The following is a 26,989-nucleotide window of genomic DNA, read 5'->3' on the forward strand; positions in this document are numbered from 1 at the left end:
TTTTGAGTCTCGTGTAATCTCACGTGTTTATTTTTCTTGCTGGTGCAGCAATCAAGGACCCAATGACCTGGTGTTTGTGATAAGTGCCAGACATTGCACTACCTGTGGGTATAATACAAGGTACAGTCTGTCCCCAAATGTATATGGTGGGCGTGTCTCAATGCTTTAAGGACAGACATTCATGCAGGTGGATTGAAACAGACCCAGAAACACTATGCTTGATGGAAAGAGGGAGAACAGTGCACCTCGCGAAGAGCGGCAACTTTCAGAAAGTCCGCGAAACAAACAATTTCATGTCCACCTTGGACAAATACTGCAGGACACGTGTTTCTCCCGGTGAAGATAGTGTCTATTTGATTTTCATCACCTTTGAAAGAAAAAGTGGTCCCCATCAGCACTATGTGATTATGAACCTTGCAGATACACTTTATTTGGCAGTGAAATTTCTTTGAAAATGAAAGTTGATGGTGGGAGAGGGTAAGAAATAGAAGATTGGCTACATGTACGCAGATACCTATCAAGAAGGAAAAATGTTACTGGTACTACATTAAAGCAGTAATACAAACCTACTGTTTTGCTTGCTCTCAAGCTAGACGTTCATACAAGAGAAGCTGGTTTCCCCTTTCCTTCTCAGTGATCAAATACACATCCTTGTGCATCTAACCATCCTGCCAAGACAAAACCAGGCGGAAATGAAAGCAAGACTTCTGTCTTCAAGGTAGGTTCTTCAAGGAGGCGCACGCACCTTGCTTTCCAGCAGGTGGAGAGACGTGACAGTTTCTGATACTACAGTGACAGAGAGACCTGCCAGGGCGCCTGGCTTTAGCCCACCGAGTCTGGGCAGCTGACATAACTGTGGTCCCCTTGGGCTCTCTTTCTGGATTGTCCTATCTCTGACGGCCTGGCAGGACCGTGGTCACTGGGACTGGGTATTCCAAGGCATCGCAGTCATCGGAGAGGAACACCAAATCCTGAAAAAGATGTGCAATGAGCAAGAATGTTACCGAATGTGGCCCTAGAGCTCATGCACGACAGTAGGACTCCTGGTTATCTTCAAAGGCTGTTCGGTTATTTCTTTTTGTGTGAAAACTTCCCGTCCCTTATTCTCCCAAGGAGAACCGGCCACGTCTTTATGCTCCCAAAGAACGTGATATAATACTGCACTAGAAATATAAATAATCCTGTATTATAATTGTACCTTCTCCCTGTCTTCCCCCACCCCACCCCACAGACCAAGGGCAGAGGGGAATGAGGACGGAAATGCGAGTGGGGAGGAAATCCATGGCAAATCTTTGATTCACGAACAAATGGAACCAAATAGCTAATCATGTATCCTGAGAACTTACCCTGGGCCCAGGCCTGGTGCTAGGAATTCTCTGAGTGATCACTTCGCTAACGTCTTAGGACCAATGGAGTTCCTATAGCGACCCGCACCCATGGTCGGGGAGTCGTCATTACCAGTATCCTTCCAATGATGGCGTGAGGTGGGCATCATTGTGTCTCTGGTTCACAAATGGGGAATGTGTGGCTGAGAGCAGGGACGAGTGGCTCCCATCTGGGAAGCAGGAAGACGGACCCGAGCTCAGGTCTGTCTGATGCGGAAGCCTGTGCCCCCGGGGATCACACGACTCTGCTTTCTACGTCTAGTGCTCAGGCTTTGGTGTTCTACGTTTTCTGCATTTTTCTGCCTCCTTCCCCTCTCCTACCAGAAGCCTCCTATCACAGAGCATCTGAAGCCCCTCTTCTGGAAAGTCTCCTCTGACCCCAGTGCTCGGAGCTCCCCGAATTCATAGACTTCTCTTCCCATCCCTGCCCCATTTGGCTCCTGGCTGAGTCTGTCTCATAGGTTTAGCATACGGCCCTGGATGTTGTCCCCATACCAATGTGACTCATGGAGGGGACTGCCTTGTCCTGAGTGCCCGTCACTTACCAAGGGTGGCGATGGTAGAGGAAGGGCTTTGTGAACTGAAAGCACCCCATAAACGTTTCTCCTCCTTTCTCCTCATCTCCGGAGCACCCCCGTCCCCCGCCCTCCTCTTCTAAGAGCCCTGGGCTGAGCATCTTGGCTGATCACAGGCAGAGAAGGAATTTTCAATAGTGCCACCTACTCTCCTGCAGAAGGAGTTCATGATGGTGTACAGTTTCCGCACTTTGTCCTTCAAGGCATCCACCTGGGCCACTTTCCAGCACTGGGGCGAAGCCACAAAGTCCCGCATCTTGGCCAGCACGCAGTAGTTCTGGGAGCAGACAGCAGGGGTAGGGTCACGGAAGAGTCAGCAGCCAGAGGGACAGGAGTTGCGGGCCCCTGCGCCCTTCTGCACAGGCTCTCTCCCCACCCCATGCCTCCCCCAGGCAGGAAGACCCTCTTACGTGTATATCCAGGTATAGCCTGGGCAGGTACCTCACACACGCCTCCTGCGGGAAGGGATACGGGTTACCGTGATGCCCACGGGCACACAACATCGGCTGGTCACAGAAGGCTCCCTGCCACCCTCCCAACAGCCATACAACCCCATACACACCTTCCTTGATCTGATTTTACACACACACACACCCACACGTGCGCGCGCGCGTGCATGGATTTGATTACCTATGCATGGTCAGAAAGCTGTAATACTATCCACGAGAATGTTAGGGCAGTTGTTACCGCTAGTGGCAGAATGGCAAGTGATATTTATTTTCTTCTCTGTCCTTTGTGCTTTTTCCAACTGTTCTATAAAGCACAGTATTCCCCCCCCGGCCCCACTTATACGTGGGAGATATATGCCAACACCCCTGTGGGTGCACAAAACCGTAAATAGTACTGAACCCTATAGATCATATTTTTTTTCCAATACATAAGTATGAGCCCAGATAAAGTTTAACTTATAAATTAGGCTCAGTGAGAGATCAACAGTTACTACTAATGAAAGAACAATGACAACAACATACTAGAATAGACTGACCCTCTGACCATACGTCGGAAGGGGGATCGTCTGCTCTGGGGCCGCGGCTGACCGCGGTTGACCGCAGGTAACTGAAACCCCGCAAAGCAAATCCACGGATAAGGGGGAATCTACTATATATGCCTTTTATATAGGGAAAAAATACACATTATTTAAGTTTTAAAATAAAATAAAATAAAAATAAAAGGTGTCAGGGTATCATAATCCCACATCTGAGAAACATTACATTTTGTTTGAAGTGTTTACGCTGGGTGAAGAGACACTTTATATTTTTTCAAAGCTCTTAATGAGGTTTCATTTGTTTCTCTACCGGACAAGCGGTCAGGGGGCCCGGGTTCTAGCTCTGGGCAGCTCTTCTGGAACCTCCTGCCCCCACCGTGCCCTGGGTCTGCCTGTTGAAACAGCAGTGATAACAGCACTAACGTTCTGGGGCGACCCCCGCCCCGGGCACTGCGCAAGCCTGTCTCATTCACGCCTTTACCATCCCAGCGTCTGAAGAGGGTGGTGGGCTCTCTACCCGCCCCCCCCCCTCCCCTCCACAGCCCATCACACTGAGATTCAGGGGCCGAGCGCTTTGCCCAGGGTCCTGCAGCAGGGACCCGTTCTGGGGGTCACCCCCTCAGCCCACGCTCACCATCGCCAGGCTCGGTGAGGGCAATGAGCTTAGTTCTGTGTTCCTCCTCAACTCCGGAGCTCTAGGCTCCTCGGGGAGCTTTTATTTCATTTTACAACAGATCCTCTCAGTGTTGCTGGCAACTTACAAACAAAGACCTTGTGAGGTCTTGGATAGATTTCCCTTCTAGTCAAAACAAAAGAGATGCAAACCACTGTTATCTTACTTAGTAGGATAGGAATAAAATGCAAACCCTTGAGATAAACATTGACCAGAAAAGAAAAAAAAAGAGCGTGTGTGTGTGTGTGTGTGTGTGTTTGTGTGTGTGTGTGTTTTCCTGGCCCAAAGGCACGTTTTGGGAGACTGGGTCTGCACGGAGCCTCCTGGCGGGGCGGAGGGCAGGTGGGGACTCACCGAGGGCTCCATGGCCTGCAGGCGCCGGGCGTCCCCAGTGACCTCCCGGCTCAGGCTCAGCATCCTGGAGTAGCAGGTCGGGGGAGCGGGCTGTACCGCGGGGGGTCCGGCCAGAAGCAGCAGCAGCAGTGGGAGCAGCCCGGGCGTCATGGTGCTAAGGCAGCCTCACTGCGCCCCTGTGGCCGGCAGGCGCCCCTTTAAGCGGCAGCTTGGGGGTGGTCCTCCACACCTCCTCCGCTTCCTGTGGGCCCCCGCCAAGGCCACGGAGCACGCCCACCTGGCCCTGGACACTGGATCCTTTCAGACCTGAAGCCCCCCCCCCCCCCACCGCCTTGTGAGAGGAGCGGCCCGCCTGGGGACACCTGGAAAGGATGGGGGTGGGGGGGGCCCTTCCTCTCCCACACCTTCTCTGCTGGCAGGGGCGCTCCTGAAAAGGCAGGGCCGGTTGGTGAGGGGGTGGGGGACCACAGGAAGACAAGGACGGAGTTTCCCTCGGGGTGAGGGGTGGGCATTCGGGCTTGCAGTTGGGGTGGGGACCCTGTTGTTAAACCAGAGCAGAGCCGGGGGAGGGAGAGGGGCCGGAGGTGAGGGATTGAGCACCAGTGATGCAGGGGCTTGGGGTCAGGCAGCCCGGTGTCGATGTGTCCAGCCACCACTGACCGCCCAGAGGAAGCCTAGGGGGTCACTTACCCTTGGAGTGGCTGCGCCTCTGTGTCTGCAAGACGGGCTCTTTCCGTGCCTGTGGTTGGGGGGATGTGTGAGCACCTGCAAGCCGGGAGCACTTCAAGCCCCCGGCTCAGGCCTCGGTACAGAGCAGACCCTCGGGAAGCGTGGTTTCTCTGAATGTGCAGTGGCTCCTTTAGTGACAAGGCTCTACGGGTGACGCTCCTGTACGGAGACCCGGTTAAGGATGAGCTCTCCCCTCAGAGAGGGGCCCACTTCCGGTGACGCCCTTGGGCAGGTGTTTTGGCTCTTGCCTCCCTCTCGTTGTCTGTGAAATGAGGACGACAGGAGCGCCTAGCTCAGAGGCCCATGGTGAGGAATAAAGGACACAGACCTAGTGTCACTGGCTGAGCTAATGTCACTGTCTCTACGCACACGAGTGTCCCTGTGGGGGCGCGGGCGCCGAAAACAGTCCCATCTTCCAGGTGGGAAAACTGAGGCTCAGAGGATTCCAGCAACTGGCCCGAGGTGGCAAAGCTGGAAGCAAATGGGTCCAGGTGGGACTTTGTGCCCTGTCCTCCTGCGGGAAGCAAGATCCTCGCGGTCAGAGATGGACTTGAGGCCCTTGGGCTGCCCAAGGGGGACCAGAGAACAGGCAAGGAGAGGAGTTGTCAGAGAGAGGAAGGTACCTACTCGACACCGAGCGTCACTGCACACCGTTTCTGTGACAGCTATCCCGGCTGTTGTCACAAGTGCCATGAGCCCCGCGGAAAGTCCCTCAAGTGGGTGGGGTCATTCCCATTTCCCAGACGAAGAAACAGAGGTCTCGGGGGACATGAAACTGGTTGAGGTCACAAGGCTCATGAGGAACCCGGGCCTGTGTCTGTAGGTCTCCCAGGGCTCTCGGGCTGCAAGGGAGGGTGCAAAGGAGTGTGGTGTCCCGCCCCAGCCTCTCCCTGCGGCATCCGCCCCGAGAAATCCCATCCTGACCCGGTACCCGGGCATCCCCTGTCCATACACAGAGTAGCGCCACCCCAGTCCCTTCCAGGCCCGAGGTCTTGTTTATCTAGCTTTCCGGTGTGAAAGCCCTGGGCTGGGATCACAGCCACGCCTTCCTGTTTTGCAAATGAGAGTGGATTCTCTCACCACTTTTATCGACATGACCTGGGGACAGTCTTTTGGGCACTGGGGACAGTCTTTTGGGCACCCTCCCGGACAGGACAGGACAGGACTGTGTGGGTTTGGAGCTGGGCGGGCAGCAAACAGAGAGGTGGTTTTCTTCTGGATGAAGGAGTCCCTCACTCCCCGCATGGAGTGCCTACGGCGTGGGCCTCCCTGGCAGACCAGCGGGCCCAGCCAGGGACGCCAGGCCTGCTTTGAAAGGCTCCAGGGCTTCTGGATGGGTCCATCGAATGAGCTTCAGATTCAGAGCAGGGAAGAAAAACAAGCCCAGGCACCCAAACAAGTCCTTGGACCATTCAGGTGGAGAGGACGGTGTGCTGGAAGACAGGAGTCGTCAGTGCGTTTGAAGTCCAGATAAACATGTCGCTAGGAGATCCGGCCTTGTCTCACCCGGGACGCGGTGAGCGAGCGGTTGTGGATGGGGCCCCTCGGGCAGATCAGAAGCTTCTCCTGCACCCTGAGCTCCAGATGCTGAGCTCACCTTCACCCCCTTCCTGTCAAGTGCGCCTCCAGAGTCTGCTTGCATACCTCCCTGGATGGGGAACTCATTGCCTGCTGGGGCCACTCTCCAGGCTCGGGGCAGCTCTGGCTGATGCAGATTTTCCCCAAGGGGGAGGTGAGTTGTGATGACTCCCTTGTGCCGCCATCTTTGGCTTAAAACTGCTTTCCCTTCTTCCGCAGAACAGCCCTGACCCCATCCTCAGGCCACCCCTGTTCTTCGGTCTGTGCTCAAGCACCCATCCTTGCCCCTCCAGACAGAGTCGGCTCTCTTTCAGAGCAAACGTCTCCCGCGGAAGTGGCTTCCGGATCTTTTCCCACAATCGCATCATGATTAACGTCTTTCTGCCCGGAGCAGAAACCCTCTCTCGCCAGCCCGTTTCAAGGGCTCCCCTGGTTCCCCGAGGCCTGGAAGACCGTCTGAGGTCTCCGGCCACCTCTCCAGTCTCTTCCTGGTGGCGATGATGATAACTAACTCTGGAAGTGCTGCCTTGCTCTGAGGCCAGGGCAAAAGTCAGTGCATGTATTTTACCGTCGTCATTTGAGGGCACCGAGGCCCAGAGAAGCCGAGTGACTTACTCCAAACCACACAGCACTAGTAGTCACAAGGGTCTGTAGTCACCATACCCAAGTGGCCTTATCTTTCAAATATGCTGTTCCCTCTTCTTGGAACACCGTTCCCTCACCTAGTGTCCCGGGTTTGCTACTTCTCACCCTTCCGTTCACAGCTGAAATGCCGCTTTCTCCAGGAAGCCTGCCTTGACCCACAGAGGCTGGACTGGGTCCCCTCTGCCCGACCATCTCCCACAGACCCATCACCCTCCCCTGCTCTGCCACGGCATTGTCCACTCTGGCTGCTGTCTGTCTGCTTACCCATCCCCCGTGGGCAGAGCAAGTGTCCACTGTGCTTTATGTCCACAGCGTGGGGCCTGGGGCCAACACGGAGCACGTGTTCAGTAAGCATCTTCTTCCAAGTGGAGACGACCACCCCTTTATTCACCCTGGTGTGTGTCACTGGGTTTCGTACCATCTGGGACGCAGACTGGAGCAGCCCTTCTTGAGAAGTTTGATCAAAATGAGGCTGTCACCTCCTTATTTTGGGTCCCTCTTGGGTCAGTTAGGACTGTAGGTGGCACGTTACAGAAGACACAGCTTGAGAAGCCAAAGGCTAAATTTCTGGAAAGTGTACCTGGAAAGTGCGATGGTAGTATGGAGCTCAGGAATGGTTTGATCTAGGGACTCAATGACGTCATTAAGAAATCATCTTTTCCTGCTTCCCTATTCCACACTATGATGGCCTTCTGATGGGTCAGCTTCTTGAGGCTACTGTTCCCGGTTATTCAGTCAAACACAAAACCAGGTGTCTCCATGAAGATATATGTGGATGTGATTAAAGTCCATAATCAGTCGGCTTTAAGGAAGGGACATTGTCCGAGATATTCTGGGTGGCCCTGATTCAATCAGTTGAACGATATCAAGAGTAGAATGGAAAATGAAGAAGAACTTTCCTGAAGAAGAACAATTTCTGCCTGTGGAGCAGCCTCAGCCCATCCTGTGAGTTCCTCTTTGCCTTTCCTGATGGCCTGCCCTACTCCTTTTGGACTTTCTTGTCTGGCCTCCACAAGTGTGTCAGCCAATTCTTTATAGTGAGTCCCTTACTATGTCTTTCTTCTGCCTCTTTGGTTAAACCTTTTCTGACACGCATATCGTCTGCTCCATCCTGAAGCCAGGCCCCCGCGTGGTCACAAAGTGGCTGCCGATAGAGTGCAGGACACATGGTACGTCATCCCTGTCCAGAGATGTAACGTCTGCCCTGACTACTAAAGAAAGGCTGGAGCTGGTAGCCGACCCTGCCCTCGCTTGTCTTGTGACCTAGCACCTTGATAGCCTGGGGCCCCTTTTTTAGCACTTCTAGATAAAAAGGATGTAACCTTTTCCTTCTCGCTGTTCAGACTGGCAGATTCCGATAAGTGACGCAGGTAATAACCAGGAGAATGCTCTTTGTTCCTGGCCCCAGGGCTTATGGGAGATTCCTGAGCCAACTCGCTGTTTTCCTGCCCCCTTGTTACTTGGCTCTGATGCAGAATCACGCCTTTCCCGAATGTTCCCTATGTTCCTGTCCTGTGTCTGCGACGGCAGCCGAGGTTGAAATGGCCGTGGCCGTTCTCAAATCCCCGTTGCCTCGCGTCCAAAAGGAAGTGCCCAGGGACAGCTTCTTCAGAAAACAGAGTCTGAAATGCTAACTTCAGAGGCTAGCGTTGGAGGCCACTTCTCTGGCAAAGGGGCCACCTCTGGGTCTCCGCGCTGCCTGCCTGCGTTCTGAGGTCAGAAGCCAGGATCCGGGGACGCCCGTGCTGCCCTGACCCGGCAGTGGCAGCCAGGAGGTATTTGAGGTGGGGGTAGGTTGAACGACTAGCCAGAACGTTACCCCCAGCGTTCCTGTTGATGTCAGTTTTCCTTTGATTAAAAGCAACACTTGTCCCCCTGTTTAGGTGATGTGTTTTTGAGCGTGTTACTGGTGATCTTGGCAAACCCGAGAGGAAAGTTGGCCCACATGGTCCCGAGTGAAGGAATGAAGACAAACACTAAGGCAGGGCTTGGCTTTTGGGCAGTGAGTATAAAAAGAATCCCATGTTTTAGACAACAGGCCCCTCTATAAGCCTCCAAGACACGGAATCCAATTTTAATGGGATCCAGTGTACCGGACGAGTTCTCCCAGATGTTTTCCCCGGGCCTGTTTATGCAGAAGGGACTCAGAAGGAGTCTTTTAAGGAGAGTCCCGGTTGGCTCAGCGGAAAGAGCAGAGGCTTTGGAGTAATACAGACTTTCAGTCTCACTTCTGCAATGATGTGAACAAATGGCATTATGTGTGCAAATCTTGTCATCCCTCGTCTGCCTCTGACGCGTGGGATTTATAACATTTACTGCCGAGTTTCCGTGAAGATTAAACATGAAGCAGCTGGGGTGGCTGTGGGGGCCGGGCTGTTCTTTTTCTTTATCTTTCCTTTCTTTTCTGCTTAGATAGGCCTTGCTCTTTCTCTCCGTCTTGGGCCAGCTCCTACCTCGCCGCCCTGGCGCTGGTGATGGGCACGGGTGATGGGCACGGGACCCACGTGCTTCCCTGGGATCGATGGGCGGGGACAGGGAGAGAGCCTCTCTCTCATCCCACCGAAGTTTCCACTGTGGCCGCGGCAGCTGTGTCTCCCGCCCCGGGGCCGGGGTCTCCGCCGGAGGGGCAGGTGTGGCTAGAATGTGCATGAGCAGAGCGGGCAGGTGGACGGAGGAAAAGTCTGGACGGAGCTACATCCCTGATCCGGGTCCAGAGGCAGAGTCCTGCAATTCCTGGGTGGACTCTGTGAGCTGCCTGGGCTCATTTCCGGCTACGGACCAAGTATCGGGTTTTGCTAGCGCTGGCTTCAGTGAGGCTTCCTCTCTGTCTCGCAGATGGAAGCATTCTGGCTAACACTGTCCCGACCCGAGTGCCCAGCACGGCGCCGACGCTCACGACCATTGCTCTCTCTCCATGACTCACTACTTACGGCTGTCATGGGTGCTGGGCGCCAAATCCGTCCAGGCTCCTCTCTCCCAGACCCACGCTGGGACTGAGCGTCCTGCCCCCTTCAAGTTGCGCGTGGCCATGTGAGTTATTGGGTGCGTTGGCACAGAAGAGGACGTGATGGGCTTTACTTCTGGGCAGAAGCTTCAGGAGCCGGTCCATGCTGGGTGACACTCTTCCTCTCTGCTGTGGGACCGCCCGAGTCATAGATGGACGGTGGCTGTTCTCTCAGGCTCACCCCGAGGTGGAGAGGACCCAGGGCGGCAGCCCAGCCCACCGTGGTGTGGACTAATGCTTGCTTGTTACCACACAAGACCTGGCCCAGCCCGACCGCGGTGGGTGGGCAGAATCCTACGATGAAACCCGGCGACACCTAGGGACCCCCTCCCTTGGAGCCCGGGCAGAGCCTGGGCATAGGACCAGGCGTCACTCCCGTGGCTAGGTGAGTTACAGGGCCAAACAGGTCTTGTCGGTGTCCTGGAGGGGACTAACCAGTAGACTGTGAGCTCATCAAAAGGAAGATTACCCAGGCGGGACCGATCCAATCACATGAACCCGCTGAAAGCAGGGAGTGTCCTCTGGTTGGTGGCCGAAGGGGAGGTCAGAGAGGTTCCAAGCGTGGGAAGGACTGGATCTGGCATTGCTGGTTTGAAGACAGAGAAGGAACGTGGTGGCCGTTAGGAGCAGATGGCCGCCGTGGGTGATGGACAACAGACAAACAGGAAGCTCAGACCTACAGCCACAGGGACTTGGGTTCTGGCAATAACCCGAATGAGCCTGGGGACAGCTTCTTCCTCAGAGGCCCAGATGTCAGTCCCTGTCTGCGAGACCCAGTGAAGAGATCCCAGCAGATTCTACCCAGACGTCTCTGTCCTCCTGAGCTGGGAGCTAATAAATACGGGTGTTGTTTTAAGCCTTCGACTTTGTGGGAATTTATTGCCCAGCAACAGGAAGCAAAGACACTGAGCAGGACACTATTGTTGAAGGCAATTCGTAGGGCGTTATAATTTTTCACTTAGTAACACACGTGTAATATTCCCCCCTGCTGCCTTACGATGCTTTTTCTGTCAACGTCTTTGCCAGACGCGGGCTTCCTGGTGGCCCGAGCGGAGCTGGTTCTGTCTGTATTCCCCGGGCGGAGCGCAGGCCCGGACGGGAGGCTTGGAGATGTGAGCGTGACCCTCCGCAAAACCGCAAAGCTGATGCAACTCTTCCGTCGCCTCCCACGTCCCATGGTGCCACGTCCCATGGTCCCACGTCCCATGGTGGGGACCCGGGAGCGACCAACAGCAGACAGCTACAGAGCTTGCTGAACGCCCGGTGCCCGTGTTAGGGCATCGTGACACCACGGCGATCCTCGTAAGAATCCTGCGAGGCCAGTTCTGGAATCCTCACATCCCCATGTTACGGATGAGACACTGGCAGGCGAGAGGTTAAGCAACTTGCCCAAGGTCACATAGTGAATGAATCGTGTGGTCCGTGGGCCGGTTCAAATCCTACACACCTCCCTACGCCACCGCCCGAGAGAAGGGCCTTGGTAAATATTTGTTGAGGGGCAGAGAAAAGGCAAGAAGGAAGAAGATTGTTTACTGAGATGCCAACGAGCTGTGTGACATTGGGCAGCCCCCCACCCTATCTTGGAACCTCGATTTCCTCGAGAAATGACGGGTGACTTCATTTAAGGTGACGTTTGGGATTTTTCTCCATTCCAAATGAGGTGATTCACTGCTTACCAGGGGCCTCTCTGCCCCGGGCCGTAAGTCTCCTGTCCCCCGCCTTGCAAGGCGATTGACCCCCCGGCTGTCAGTGTCCTCAGCCCCCACACAGAGGCGGACGTGAGGATTCAGGCACAATGGGGGACACTCCCTCAAGAGTCCTCTCCCTCCCCAGATGCTGTCTCTAGAGCACTTGGAAAATTCCCTGCTGCTAAAGGACAGCACATTGTATGAGAGCACGTTGTGTTACCTTCAGAGGCCCGGATTTTCCCCCGTGGTTTTGTTGGTAGGACCCTGAATGCTTCACTTAACACATTCCACCCCCCCCCCCCAACACATGAACAGAACTGACTCAGCTAGACAGGGAACTGGTTATATCGAGGGCTCCCGGTCTACGGAAAATCTATAGCTCAGTTTCCGTCGCTAATGATTCCTTTTATAATGAAGGAGGACCCATTGCCTGTGCAATGCGGCGAACATTTCTAGAGCTACGCTAGATTCCCCTGTATCTGTGAAAAAAAACCTTTTTCTATTGTGGTAAAATCTACCTCAGGTAACTTTTTTACCCTTTTAACCATTTCGAAGCGAGCGGGTCAGTGGTATTAGGCGGTTTGTCACCGTGGTGCGGCCGTCCACCTCCAGAACTTACTTTCCCAGCTACCCAGACTCAAGCTCCGAGCCCCCAGGGGACCCTCCCCCCCCAGCTCCTGGTACCCACCACTCAGCGTTTCTCTGAGAGGCCCCGCTTGATTTGGAGGTTTGAACGCAAACCGGAGGGCCCGACTCCGGGCTCACACGCTAGAACTGGGGGGCCCGGCGCGTTTCTGGCTCGCAGAGGGGGCTCCGTGCCCCACGTGGCTTTTACTCTCCGGCTACCTGACTCGACCTCTCTGTTTCCTTGCCTGAGGACAACGCTGGTGGCCTCCAGGGCTAAGAGAGGATTAAATGGTCAACTATGCCAAGCCCTTAGCCCGCCGTAGAGTAAGCAGTGTGGGTTGGCCACGGTTATAATTTATGGGACTTTCAGCTCCGGAAACACCGTGTGCATGCAATACACGCGTACAGCTGGGACCCCTTTCCACCCCAGGAAGCGGCCAAGGACGTGGGCCTAGTGGAGGACCGAGAATACGGGGGCGCCGAAGGAATACACGATGCCCTTTATTGCGCACACACTCCCCGCCCCTGCCCCGACGTGGCAGGCCACTTGGAGTCCCGCGTCCCCATCGCCAGCAGGAGCCTGCATCACCAGCCGGGCCTGGGCCCCCACACCCCCTCTGCCGTCCAGTGTTCCCGGGGCCTCCAGCTTCTGTGAAGTCAGGCTTCCTCCCTCGGGAAGCTCTCTGAGTGCTTTGGCCTGTCTCCCTTCAGGAAGCCTCGCAGCCAACACGGCCCAGGCAGGAAGCGGGTGAGCGTAACTCAGCTCTGGGGCGGAAAGCGTTCCAGCCCCTTCGAAACCATTTCAGAAACTGGCTGAGCCTCCTGGCTGCTGGCACGGCCAGCCCACCGGTGAGCCGTGTCAAGGATGCCCGCCTCCTTTTCCTCTTTCTTTTGAATAGTTCCCTTTTTCCTCCACGACGAGGCCCTCATCTCCGCGAACGGGGCTTGCTCAGGGCACAGCGCGAGGAAAGGAAGAGGGCAGACGCCGTGTGTGAGGCTTTTGGATGCTTCTCCGGGGCTTTCTCCCTTCACAGCCCGCCTGAGAGCTGAGCACCCGATCCCCGTCGACACTCAGAGCTCTGAGGCTCAAAGTCGTGCTGGTGGCGACCCGTAAGCTGCTGACAAAACCCGGGCCTTCCGAATCCCAGAGCTGATGCTCTTTATGGGTGGTCTATGCACTGTCTTCATTTGCACGCGGTGTCTACGCATCACTGGCGTCTAAAAGGCACGGGGTGTTTCGTGAATTGAGAAAAAGTCACTGTGGCACAGGAGAGGCAGGGCCCTAAGCACGCTATAAAATTGTACCGCCGAGACGTTTCGGAACAAAGACGGGAAAAGGCAAAAAAGGCAGATTGAGGAGTATGTTTCCAGACCGGTCACGGAGATCTCACACTGTTTACGTTGCTTTTCCTAAATGCATTTCATCTTGCTGGGGCGTCAGACTCTTGTTTCGTTGCTAATTCATTCGTTCAGTAGGTAATTGTTCCATAGCAACCATGCCTCTTACAACTACAGAGTTGGTCTTTTTTTTTTTTTTTTTTACATTTATTTATGAGAGAAAGAGAGGGAGAGAGCGAGGGAGGGGCAGAGGGAGAGGGAGAGAGAGAATCCCAAGCAGGCTCCGTGCTGACAGCGCAGAGCCCGATGCGGGGCTTGAACCCACACACCGCAAGATCATGACCTGAGCCAAAATCAAGAGTCGGACCCTTAACGGACTGAGCCACCTAGGTGCCCCCGGAATTGGTGTTTTGAGAGAGGAGCCAGAAAATGTATGGAAATTATTAGTCTTACGGAGGGCACTATAATAATATCCTCTTATTTAAAAAAGATTTTTTAATGTTTATTTATTTTTTTGAGAGAGAGAGAGAGACAAAGTGTGAGCGAGGGAGGGGCAGAGAGAGAGGGAGACACAGAATCCGAAGCGGGCTCCGGGCTCCGAGCTGTCAGCGCAGAGCCCCATGTGGGGCTTGAACCCACGAACCGTGAGATCATGACCTGAGCAAAAGTCGAATGGTCAACCGACCGAGCCACTCAGGTGCCCCATTATACTATACTCTTATACATGGGTATCAAAAGTGTATAAAACACACCTCTCAAAGGTACCATTTTCCCTCTGACACCTGGGCTTCTGACATGCTGTTCCTGTGCCTGGAAAGCCGTTCCCGGCAACCAGACTCAGACCCCTGGGCATCTGGATCCTCCTTTTCCTGACAAGGCATTTTCTGACTTTAAATAGGATGAGCCACCTGCTGTGTTCTCCCCTAGATTCGGGCACTTCCCTGTCCTAGTGTGAGTCACAGACCTTTTCTTGTTTACAACTCTGTCCCAGCACACCTACGCTGCTCCCAGCTGGGTTCTGAGCACCCAACACAGGGATTCACCCCAGGAATGGTCCAGGTGCTCCCTCCCTGCCGAAGAAGAATGAGTAACAGAACAGGCTTTACCAACAGCCTTCGGAAGCACCACGCCCCTATGGGGCTTCCCCACACAGCTTTCTCGTTTTCGCTACCCACGTCGCCCTGGTTTCCCCTGACGCTTGCTAAAACTTGATCCTCACCCCGATAAACAACTTGGTGTCGTGTCAGGTGTTCTCCCGGGGGATCTTCACATTTTCCTGCTCGAACCATCCTTCAAACACACGCAAAGCTGTCCTCCTAGGCGCATACTGCTTCAGCCGGTTCTTGAGTTGGCCGCTGCCCTTGACCTGACGCCAGAGGGGACTCCTGGGTTCTCCTCCCAGGCCCCATCCTCCGACTCTGGTTCTAGACGGATTTTGCAGCCTCATCACGGGAGTCTTAACAGTAAGCTCGGAAGCACGGGGCATAGTGAACTTTTTTGTCTGCTGGAGTCAGCTTTCTTCCCACTGGCCAGCAGTGGCCCCCTTCCACTGACGCTAAACGCACACCTTTGTGGTTAGACATGAATTCGGTTATAGAGTCCCAGGAGCACCTCCACAGACCTCTCAAAACTTCTGCTTCCCTTTACAGATGCCCCCGGGGAGAGACCTGAGCGTGCGGCTGAGCACGGGGTGGGGGGTCGGGACCCCGACAGCCTCGTCTCCATCACTCGCCAGCTCGGGGATTTCAGAGCAAAGCTCCTCATGTCACAAGCAGATTTCGAGCCCCACACGCCTTTCCCTCTTGATCTGATTTACAGGAGCCGGCAGGGGCCGATTCACGGTGGGTCACCACCCTTGTTCACCGGAGAAGTGGCAGGTGAGCCGGTTCCTGAGTCACGCTGTTCACACTTTAAAGGTGGGAAAGCAGTCTTTTTACAGGGCGGTTACCATAATCACGTGAATGTTCTTAACGAGCTTCTTATGATGCTCAGCATGTGACGCTTGCTCAATGAATGGGAAAATGGTGGCTAATGTTCTCAGTTCCTTGTAGGGACCAGAGCAGTGAGAGCATGCCAGGCAGACAGGAGGGAGAGGGGACAAGGCTCCCTGTGTGCATTGGGCCTGACTGTGGGGTGTCCCCACGGCTGCAGGCAGGTAGAGGAGGAAGTCTGCACGTTGTCAGGGTAGGGGAGTAGAATGGGGGCATTTCCAGATGGCTGAGCTGGGCCTTGGGGGGTGGGTAGGGGTCCCTGGTGGCTTGCAACCCTCTTGGGAATTTCCCGCGTGTGATGTGAAACATGGAGGGAGGGGACAGATGGAAGAAAGAGGCGGGCCACTCCAGGTTTTGTTTTAGGTGGCAGGATTTTGTTTTTTAATGTTTATTTATTTACTTGGAGAGAGAGAGAGGGAGAACATGAGCAGGGGAGGGGCAGAGAGAGAGAGAGAGAGAATCCCAAGCAGGTTCTGTGCTGTCAACCTAGAGCTTGACACAGGGCTCGAACCCACGAACCATGAGATCATGACCTGAGCCAAAATCAAGAGTCAGACACTTAAGTGACTGAGCCACCCAGGTGCCCCGGTAGGCGGCCGTTTTAATAAGCCGGGGAACTTCCATACGATGCTTGTCTTGGGCAGCAGCAAGACGAATGGATCCCCACCCATCAAATCTTAAGTTTATTTAACTAGGTTCAGTCACATATACCGTGCAGGTATTCTCAACACAGCATCACTATGTCAAAGCTTTATCCTTGGAGTAGCCTCTGGGAACACAGCAGGGAAAGCAAGAGGAACCCACATTTCAAGGACAGGGGAGGGGGTGACAAGCCTCTGAGTGTCCTGGGCCAGTTCATGGGCCAACAGTGATCATTCTTCTCAGCAACCTTCCCTACGGCCCCCCCAGTCAGGGCAGAGGGGCTGGCCATTCCCAGCAGATACTTGGACTCATATTCACTGAGCTAAGCATCTTCGAAAATATTTGTATTCAAAGTATACAAAATTACCATGTAGTTGCGTGAGAAACACAAATTCATGTCATTGTAATTTTTTATGATTTCTTTATTTCTTTTATTTTTTTAACATTTATTTATTTTTGAGAGACAGAACAAGACAGAGCACAAGTGGGGGAGTGGAAGGGGGGGTAGACACAGAATCTGAAGTGGCCTCAAGGCTCTGAGCTGTCAGCACAGAGCCCGAGGCGGGGCTTGAGCCCACGAACCTCGAGATCATGACCTGAACCGAAGTCAGATGCTTAACCGACTGAGCCACCCGGGTGCCCCTGTAAAATTTTTAAAAAATTACTCTCCATGAATGTTTTCAAAGTTTTACTTTTCTCCTATAATTCTCAAAATTGTCTATTAAAACTAAAAGGCAGAAAGTCCATTAAATGAAAGAATAAAATTTTTATTTTATTTTTTTAAATTATTTTTTAAATGTTTATTTAAGAGAGAGAGAGAGAGCACATGAGCAGGGGAGGGGCAGACGGAGGGGAAGAGACAGAATCCCAAGCAGGCTCCGCACCATTAACACAGAGCTCGACTCGGGACTCGAGCTCATGAACCGTGAAATCATGACCTGAACTGAATCAAGAGTTGGACGCTTAACCAACGGAGCCACCCAGGAGCCCCAAGAATAAAAATTTTAAGTAAAAATTTTGTCAATCAAAATTGATTCGTTACTTTGAAAATGTAACGAAATCTCACTGAATACATTTATAAAACGAAACTTTTCGGTAGGTAGCGACTCAAGCGTTCAATGCCCATCTAGTTGCCAATATAAAGAATCTGGATCACCCTTCAAACAAATTATACCTACACTTACACATACCCGGATATAAGCGTAAGATGAATTTTAATAATGCAAAATGTTCCTGAACCATCCGGCCAGTTGTGGCTCGGTCCTGGCCGATGCATGAGTGCTTCTGGGTCTGCTTCTTGGAACCAAAAGGAAGCAAGGAGAAGTTACCCCGCACTGAAGGAAAACACTGCTTTGTTGGACAGGAATCTTGCATTCGTGCCCTCCAGAGCAGAGAGTCCGCACGTTAACTAATTTATCTTTTCTTGAGACAAAATCCTTAGGCTGCTCCAATCCTCCTTACACTTCAAAGCGGTCTCTGCCTCTTACAAATCTTGGAAGCATTTGGGTGCAGCCACACTTTGTGTTTAGGAGACGACGCTGGAGATGCCCAGAAGCGTTTCCAGGTTCATGCTGCGGCATGCTGTGCCAGATCCCGAGTGACCGAGGCCCCCCGCAACTTCTTTAACAGGCTGAGAGTGTGTCTGTGATTTGCAGGCCCTCTGAAGAGGGGGGGGGGCAGTGCAGGAACCCCTCTTGTCTTGGCCGAAGGGGATACCTTCTTTTTTACTAGATTCTGATTGAGGGTAGTTACTGTATCCCTAGATCAGTCTATTTCAGCTTAACTGGGTGATAAGCGTGATTTGTTTTTCAAAAACAAACAAACAAAACAGACTGCTTTATTTTCTACCCTCGCCTTTAGAGTGTAAACTCTAAGAAGGAAGATTTTGTTTTGCTTTCTTCCCCCCCTTGAACAGCCTGTAGTAAGACCTTGAAGAATATACAGTGGATGACTGCACAAATACACAAAGTATCTCGATGGCCCACCATGTGCCAAGGTGTGACGGCTGCTTAGGACCCCACGCAGAGCCTGGCATAGCCCAGAACGTGACAAAGGGTCAAATACATTATCCCCACCGTGGAGGAGTTGCCATTTTGCTTGTCTTGCGCACAAAAGAGCCATGGAGGTCAGGGTCCTTCCGTTGGAGGGGAGACGCGGTCCAGCTGCCCAGTAGAGGACCCCGGCTCAGCACACCTCTCTGAGGATGTCACCTCTCCGGGCTGACCTTGGCTTTGTAAGTTTCACTTTCTCCAGTAAGGTCTGTTCCTTCACCCACGCCATGTAGCTTTGTGGAACTTGTCCAAACCTGGGTACACAACCTTTAGGATCTACCTGGTATAACGGTCTGTCCATCATCAACCCCCCCCCCGCCCCATCTTATCTACCGTCTCAAGAATTGAAGAAGCAAATGCTCTTCAAGAACTTAGGCTAGTGGTGCAGGGGGCAAGTGTGTAAGGCTGCACATTCTAGACAGCATGATAAATTCTGTAATATGGAGGTGAGCACGGTCTGGGGGGAAGCCATGAATTGGAGAAAAGGACTTACTCTGTCCAGGTCAATCTGAGAGGGCCTCACCAAGGGGGTGATATCTGAGTGTTCGCACCTGGACACCTTCTTTTCCTTGGTTCACTCCCTCCCTCTGTGAGGGTTTTCTGGGGTCACCTCCCCAATAAAACACTACATTCACGTCCTCTTTTCAGGATTGTTTCCTGGGGAACTGGCCTAAGACTTACTGTTTCTTAAACACCAAATTGATGTCATGGCCAACAGAGTGCCATCATCGAGAGCTGTGCTGCAGAAATCCAGTTTGGAGAACACCTCTAAAGACCTTCCTGCCCGTAACACTTCTTACTGTGCAAGGCAGGGGACCAGGCCATGCTAAGGGGCTGGGTTTAAGTTCAGACTCCGTATCCGACCAGCTGTGTGAACTTGAGTGATGTATTTGTCTCCAGTGGCTGCCATAAAAGTACCACAACCTGGTATAAAAACTTATTTTCCTGCAGTTCTGGATTATGTGAGTCCAAAATTAAAATGTCAGTAGAGTTGGCTCCTTTCGGAGGTTTCTGAGGGTGAATCTCTTGCGTGCTTCTCCCCCAGCTTCTGGTGGCCGTTGGCAATCTTTGATATTTGTTGGCTTGTAGATACATCACTCCAGTCTCTGCCTCTGTCTTCACACGGACTTCTCCCTGTGTGTCTCTGTCTCTTAATTTCCCTCTTACAAGAATGGTCATTGGATCAGACCTCAATCCAGTACAACCTTAACTTGACTTAATTACAACTGCCAAGACCCTATTCCCAAACAAGGTTACATTTATGGTTCCAGGTCCTAGGACTCGACCATATCTTTTAGAGGGCACGATTCAACCTTTAACAGGCAAATTGCCTAACCTCTCTGGATTCACTTTCCTGTTTGGTAAAACAGGGATGAAAATAGGCTGTTAAGAGGATTGAATGCTAAAATATGTGTCAAATGCTTAGCTCAGATCCTGGCACACATTAAGCACTCGGTCAGTGGCGGTTGGGATCACTGGTGAGCGAAGGTGTCAGCCAGAATGTCCAGAGCCCTGGTTCTGCCAGATGGTCCCAGATCTTTCTAAGGCTTTGCAATAAATGAGCTGTCATATCAGGGGCTGTCACACAGACATGTAGCTCGTATAGGTCAGCACTGTCACTAATGATGATGGAAAAGTTCAGGGGTTCCCTTCTTTGAGTTGGGAAACGGGGTTCAGAAAGGAAGAGCTGGAGTTCGTTCCCAAATAGTCTTGGAGGCTTAGCCGAGGTCCTCATGGAGAGAAAAAAGGCATAGAACTGGGATCACAGTGGTCAGGGTTTGAACTCTGTGCAGCCATTTACTGGGTTTGTGCACTTGGGCTAAAAGCACCCCCGGGCCCTGGTTCCTTCCCCTCCCACACCTGTGATACATCATCCATTTCATTATTCTTAGGCGGCCATCAGCCTATACATTGTTCTAATTACTTCTTTCAACAAACAGTGCCTTTTCAGATCAATGAAGAATAAGGAAAATAAAAGATTTTGTGGGGTTTTTTTTTTATCATTCGTTCCTTCTTCAATCTTCTTCATTTCTTTCTTTTTAAAAAATTTTTTTTATGTTTATTCACTTTTGAGAGACAGAGGGAGACAGAGCACAAGCAGCGGTGGGGCAGAGAGAGAGAGAGAGGGAGGCACAGAATCGGAAGCAGGCTCCAGGCTCTGAGCTATCAGCACATAGCCCAACCCGGGGCTTGAACTCATGAACCGTGAGATCATGACCTGAGCTGAAGCCGGTCGCTCAACTGACTGAGCCACTCAGGCGCCCTTTCTTCATTTCTTTATGTAGAACTGGGTTTCTGACCTATAACATTTTCCTTCTCCGTGAAGATCTTCTTTTAACATATTTTGTAGGGCAGGTCTGCTGGTGACGAATTCCCTCAGTTTTTGTTTGTCAGAGAAAGTCTACTTCCTTCGCTTTTGAGGGGTAATTTTGCTAGCTATGGAATTCTTGGTCGGTGTGGGTGGGAAATGCAGAAAAGCATGAACAAATTGGAGGCCATTGCCGCAACCATCTACCTACTTAACCCCTAATGGCCCGTGCCTTGATCATCACAGGATTTGGGGCTCTGCGTTGTGGATGTGCCCTGCAACTCGACCTATGTCATAGTGGTAGCTGCCCAGGACCTTTTGAATGGGGGCAGGAAACTTCCCCTTTATGAATCCTGCTTACGTCTCCAGCAGAGAATCAGAACTCCATTTCCCAGCTCCCCTTGCAGCTAGGATGGAGGCATGTGACCAGATCCCACCAATCAGGACCAAGCAAAGGAGAATTGGCTTCAGGAGAAAGAAAATGGCGGCAGTAGTTGTACCTTCTGCTCAGCGTCTCCAATGCCAGAGCCTGGACGCAATGGGCCCGTGTTTGTAGCCTGTTCAATGGCGTGTGACAATCATGGCTCCTGGCTGCTTGGTGCCCTGTTCAATTCTCTCGGCATCCCGGCCGTTACGTAAGCTAATGACTATCTCTCAATACTTTCCTTTTATGCTTATGGGACCTTGGGTTCTCTCTGTTCTTTGTGACAAAGAATCCTGATAGTGTGCTTGTCTGCAAGTGTAACTTTGTCACCTGTGACAAATACCCTCCCTGCCTATCTCAAAGGTTTGTGTAATTACAATAACGCATGCTAAAGCCACCTGGAAGCAGCTAGGTGCAAGAAGCCAAGGGACTGTGTGTGTTTTATTCCTCACCGAATGCCCAGCACTTAGCATAGCGCTTGGAAGGTGTAGGTGCCCCATGAATACTGGTTGAAAAAGAAATGCCATAACCCCCACAACTCACGCTGGTAATAATCATCCTGAACACCCTGCTTCTTGTCCACACAGCAGGCCCCTTACAGCTCTGATTATGTGAATCGGGTCCAGGTGTCTCTGAAGTCAGAAAATAAACTCCCCAGGTGTGGGCCAGACTAGAAGATGGCGATGCGTCTTGATGAGCAATCAGGTGGACCTTGAACGAGGAGGATCAGGTTCTGCCAGCACCAATTCATTCAAGGACAGAAGGAACTGAAGCTTGCGGCTGGCATTTTGAGGCGAAAGCTTCTAAAATTCCCGTTGACGGTCATGGAAATACTGGTTTACGGTTATACATTCAATACCACGGCAAGGGTGGCATTTTAAATTGCGCACTACAGATCCCCAGCAGGAATGTGAATGTATCGTGTTGAAATTGGTGTTGAGATGGACATAGCAGAGTCACCCAGTGATGGGGGCTGTCCTGTGCTTGTAGGGTGTTGCCCAACATCGCCGGTCCCTCTCCACTAGAAGTCAGTAGCACTGCATCCCCCCACTCAGGACAATCAAAAATGTCTCCAGATGGAGACAAATGTCCCCTGGTGGGAGATCACCTCTGTTGAGAACTGCCGGACTAGAGTAATATATTTTTTTAATTTCAGACAAATGTGTTTTATAATTAAAAGGGAGGGCTGTTCCCAAAGGTGTAAAAAGTGGCAAGCCATTTTGTTTCCATGTGTAATGTTCTTAGACGAGACGTGCCATTTGCTAAAGTATGCATATTTAGATCTGATGGATTGCGCTCATATATTTGTATCACCCTCTTATCTCACACATAATAGCCATGGCTACTTGCTTTTTACGTGTTATATCAGAGTATTTGCATGTTTTTTTAGAATCATGGGGTAACCAAAAGCGTTTGAGTGAACTTCCAGATTATTTTCCAAGTGTTATCAAAATACTTTCACTAATATATCGATCAGTATTTCAGCCTGTTCCATTTTCCTGACAAGCCCATCAAAATGTCATCAAAACTTGAAATCTAAACCTCCTTTGTTTTGAATCCATTTCTCATTGCTTATTCATAAATAGTCGTATCAAGAACAGCTGACCTCTTTTACTCATCTTGGATATACTCTTTTTTTTTTAAACCAAATCAGGAGCATGTGTATGTCTTGAGCCTTGGGAGGTAGCAGGACTCTCCTGGGTGTTTTGGTTTGAAGTTCACAATGATGTTATAAGATAGGAAAAGTTATCCCCATTTGGCAAACAAGCTGAAAGGAAATGACTTGCTCAGGCTGAATGATGGAACCATGAATGAGCGACCCAGCAGCTAGAGGTGGGTCTTAATCCAGCCTGGAACCCTGACCCTGCCAGAACCCCAGGCTCGCCGCTAACAGGTGAGCAGTGCAGAGAGAAGGAGCAGAGCCAGACCCGGACACTTTGAGGATTCTGAGAATGAGGTGAACTTCCCTAAAGCGGACCAGGAACTTCTGGGCATGTTAAAGTGGGAGACGATAAAGACTGTTCTTTTCTAGAGACCAGCTCTGGGGAGGCTCTGAAAACTCAGAGCTGAAAAACGTCTCCACGTTTCAGCCTGTTTCAGCTTCTACTCAGTCATCGTAACACTGCTTTTCTTTCGTGAGGGTTGGTATGGGGACTTGCCCCTTTCGGTACCTGCCGGTGCCTGACAGGTGTTTGTCGAGTGAACGAATGAATAACTGAAAAGGCGCAGGACAGATAGTGAGGGAGAAGAGCGTACGTGCCGTCTCTTTGGTCTCTCTCAGAACCTCCCCTCCCTATCCTTCATCTGAGACGATGCCAGTCGCTGCTGTGTTCCCGAGTGATCCTCAGTTCTGAGAAACAACATAACAGAATTCTAGCATTGGAAGACTACTTAGACATGACCTCATCCACGTTCTACCCGGTTCGTGAATCATCCTGTAGCGTTTCTGACATGCCCGTTAAACCCATTCCCCGGTTCATTTGCTCATTGAATCTTTCTGTTTGTGGGATGCCTGTTATGTGACTAGCTTGTTCTGGATGTGAGGATGATGATAATGACAACGATGACCTTGGCATTCATCCCGTCTATATTGGTTAAGTAATGAGCTGAACCAAAAGAAACCCTTCAATTAATTTAACTATGATAGTGGACTGTCCAGGAGTAGGCAGGCCATCCAAGTCCAGCAGGGCATTTGGACCACATGAGGTTACCAGAAACCCAGGCTTCTCCCGTTTGCTCTCTTACTTCCTAGGGCGTGGTCCTCTCCTGAAGCCGAAGTTGGCTCAGGCTACCATGTCTCCATCACAGCCTACAAGAGGGCAAGGGGGGGTGGTGCAGCGGTTATGCACATCACTTCTCACATCCTATTGGCTGGACCCTAGTCACATGGCCATTCCTACCTGCAAGGGAAGCTGGGAAATGTAGTCTCTTGCCTGGTAGCCACGTGCTTAGCTAACACTGGCTATGTGTGTCCTAGTTTTAAGAAGAAGGGACAGATGGATGCCAAAGATCAAGTCATAGTCTTGGCCATACAGCCCGACTCCTTCATTCTTTCCGTTTACCCATAAGGAAACTGAGGCCCCGGGAGGGGAAGTAGCTTATCTGAGGTCCCTCAGTAAGGTAGTGGCCTGTTCCCTGCCTTGAATGCCACACACTTTGGCATTCTTTGGTCGGAAGTGGTGAATTCGTGGAGCCTTTGGAGTAACTACGGAAGATTTTAACTGTCTCCCCATAAAAATACTCAAACGTGTGCCCGCACACACATAGGTTCAACGTCAGCTTCAGAGCGTTCGTGTTGACTCCCCTGAGCCTCTACGAATCCCTATAAACCCACGTGGGAACACAAAGAAACGCACTCCACGGATGCTGCATCTGGCAGCCACGGGGCTTCCTGATTCGGCCTGGCTCACATTACCGCTAGAACTCTCTGCAAATGCATAATTCGAGGTCACCATGGAGCTACTATGCAAATTGTTTTAACGCAAGGAGGAGGAGCTCGGGCTTGCTGGTCTACCACGTTCCAAAGTATGAAAATGCCTGCAGGGAAGTTTTGCAATGCCAAGAACTGCAGACGTAACCACATTAGCAGTAATTTACGGACCCTTATTTTGTGTAAGCGCACACAGACACACACCGAGACTCTTAACGATAAAAAGGTTACTCTGGAAATTACTATTTTTTTTTTTTTAATCATTAGGGATAATTTGCTCTCCAAGTGAGATGGTTCCCGACAACGGAACGGGGTGTGCAAACCATCCCTTATCTTGGTGTGCCACAAAACAGCCTTTATCATTCTTTTTTTCCTTTATAATTTACAATGCTGCCAAGCAGAACATATTGAAACAGAGAGCAAGCAGACGGTATTTACTCTAAGTGAACCAGAATCAAGTTTTAAATAAAATAGGCTTAACAGAAATGATAACAAAATCTGATCTAGCAGACTCTAAAAAAAAATGGCTTGGCGCAAAAAACACATTGCCCCAGGGAATCACATTAGCCTCTCTAGCACGATCGTGTTACATAAAATTAAAGGTTACAGCCGCTGGATCCAACTATGAATGCTTAATCATGTTCTCAATGAGACGAATAGCAGCCTCAGGAATCTACTCATGAAAATTTAAGGCAGAAAACGAATCCCAGTTCTTATTTCTGTGCTTATATTCGGGATTCGAGAAGTAACATAGACTCGTGTGCTCAGCCCCTTGTCACGTTCGCGGGAGCATCCCGAGGACCGTAACCGTCATGATCTTTTCACAGCTGACCTTCTGGGAGAGCCAGATAGGCTTGGCACAGAGAAGCAGATGGCTTTTATTTCATTTATTTATTTTTGCACGGAGTCAGAAGACCATACGGAGCCTTATCAGTCTGTGAGCCAGGCCAGTGGCAATACCCAGAGCTGGCTTCCTCTGGAACACAGCCGAAACCGAGTTCAGCCATCCTCTCTTGAGGGGACTGGACGGCACTCGACATTGTACGGGAGGGGGACGAGAAAAGTGCTCGCCCCAGAGTAATTCAGCCAGACCGTGTCGGTCGTACGTGACCCGTTCCTTCGGCGATGGAAGAGTCCCGACTAGGGTTTCTGGAATCTTCCACCCTCAACTGTCTGTGGGGAACTGCGGGCCCAAGGCCAAGAATGCCTGCGGCCGCCAGAGGCTCAAAGCCCCCCTCGAAGCCTCCAGAGGGATCCCATCCTGCTGACAACTTCATTTTGGATTTCTGGCCTCCAGAACGGTGAGAGAACGTATTTCTGCCGACTGAAGCCAGCGAGATTGTGGTAACGTGCCCCGGCAGCCGTGGGGGGTGAATGCAATAGCTGGGGCATTGTGGACAAGCCATCTGATCCTCCCAGCTCCCCCTTTTTTGGTCTCTCTGTAAAGCGGGATGACAGTAGTGCCTCCTGACGTTACACACTAAGTGCTGAGATCGGCTCTGAAACACGTCTTGCAAAGTCAGGTGCGAGTTAGCGTTTGCAAGACTGTTTTTGAAATGAAAATAGTGTTTTTGTTTTGTTTTTTTTTTACTGCTTATTAAAACAGTGTGATTATAGAATACTTCTTCATAATAGCAATTATACAGTAATACAAAAGCCCTTAAAAGAGAAAATAAAGGGGCGCCTGGGTAGCTCCGTCGGTTAAGCATCCGAATCCTGATCTTGGCTCAGGTCATGATCTCGCAGTTCGTAGGTTCGAGCCCTGCGTTGCACTCTGCGCTGACAGCGTGGAGCCTGCTTGGGCTTCTCTCTCTCCCTCTCTCTCGGCCCCACCCCCCTCTCTAAATAAAGTTAAAAAAAAAAATAATCTGCTACGACTCCAGAAATAACCACTGTTCCATAGGTCCTTTCTCTTGGTTTTGATGTGACGTCTAACTTATAGATTTAAACCTTGGGGGCACCTCTTTGTGACCGGTGGGCCTTGGCATAGCTTCTCTGTCCTTCAGTTACAGGGATGACGGTAACGTCCACCCGCCAGGTTTGCGGCGAGGACTGAAACGGGGCAATCCACAGAAGAACTTGACGTAACAGGGCCTGCCACCTTCCCCGCCAGTGGGGAGAGGAACCGGGAAGGGCTGGCCTGGAGGGCCGAGGCTCCTTAAAGTGGAGGCTCAGAGCACGGCAAGCCGAGAGCGCTCGATACAACACGCGCAGTTGTTGTGATCCTGGCCATTCTGCATACTGAGGCCGTGTTCCAGCGACGTGCTCGCAATTTCTGCAGGATGCCCTTCTCTCTCGGCCGCGGGGACTCTGCAGACGCCGCCTCTCTCCTTCCCCTGTGGCCTTCCGGACTCAGCTCGTGCACCATGTCTTCTGGGATGCCCTCTTTGACCTGGAGTATGCTTCAGCTGCCTCCCTCGTGGCCTCACAGCCTATGGTTCTATAGCCTTTGCACTGCCCCCATCAAAGCGTGACCCACTCTGCCCTTGTCCTTGCCCCACACTAGACTTCTAAACTTCAGCTCCAGGAAAGCAGATCCTGTCTGACTCATATCCCAGGGCC

General features: G+C 51.7%; 1 protein-coding gene across 2 annotated transcripts; it reads right to left on the reverse strand.

The window, feature by feature from the left end:
- Positions 1-402: 402 nt before the first annotated feature.
- Positions 403-6,216, reverse strand: CYTL1 (cytokine like 1). Of its 2 annotated transcripts, XM_042936911.1 has the most exons (7): positions 5,958-6,216; positions 5,329-5,543; positions 4,663-5,215; positions 3,973-4,148; positions 2,371-2,415; positions 2,109-2,237; positions 403-971 (listed from the first exon to the last, which is right to left on the reverse strand). In XM_042936911.1, exons 4-7 carry the CDS (start codon positions 4,120-4,122, stop codon positions 888-890), a joined length of 408 nt encoding a protein of 135 aa, XP_042792845.1. In that variant the 5' UTR covers positions 4,123-4,148; positions 4,663-5,215; positions 5,329-5,543; positions 5,958-6,216; the 3' UTR covers positions 403-887. The 2 variants fall into 2 exon arrangements, with proteins under 2 accessions (XP_042792845.1, XP_042792846.1); XM_042936912.1 differs by lacking the exons at positions 5,329-5,543; positions 5,958-6,216 and having other exon boundaries at positions 4,663-5,223.
- Between the last annotated feature and the right edge of the window lie 20,773 nt (positions 6,217-26,989).

This window comes from Panthera leo, chromosome B1 (genome assembly GCF_018350215.1).
Source record: "Panthera leo isolate Ple1 chromosome B1, P.leo_Ple1_pat1.1, whole genome shotgun sequence".
In the NCBI taxonomy this organism is placed as follows: Eukaryota; Metazoa; Chordata; class Mammalia; order Carnivora; family Felidae; genus Panthera; species Panthera leo.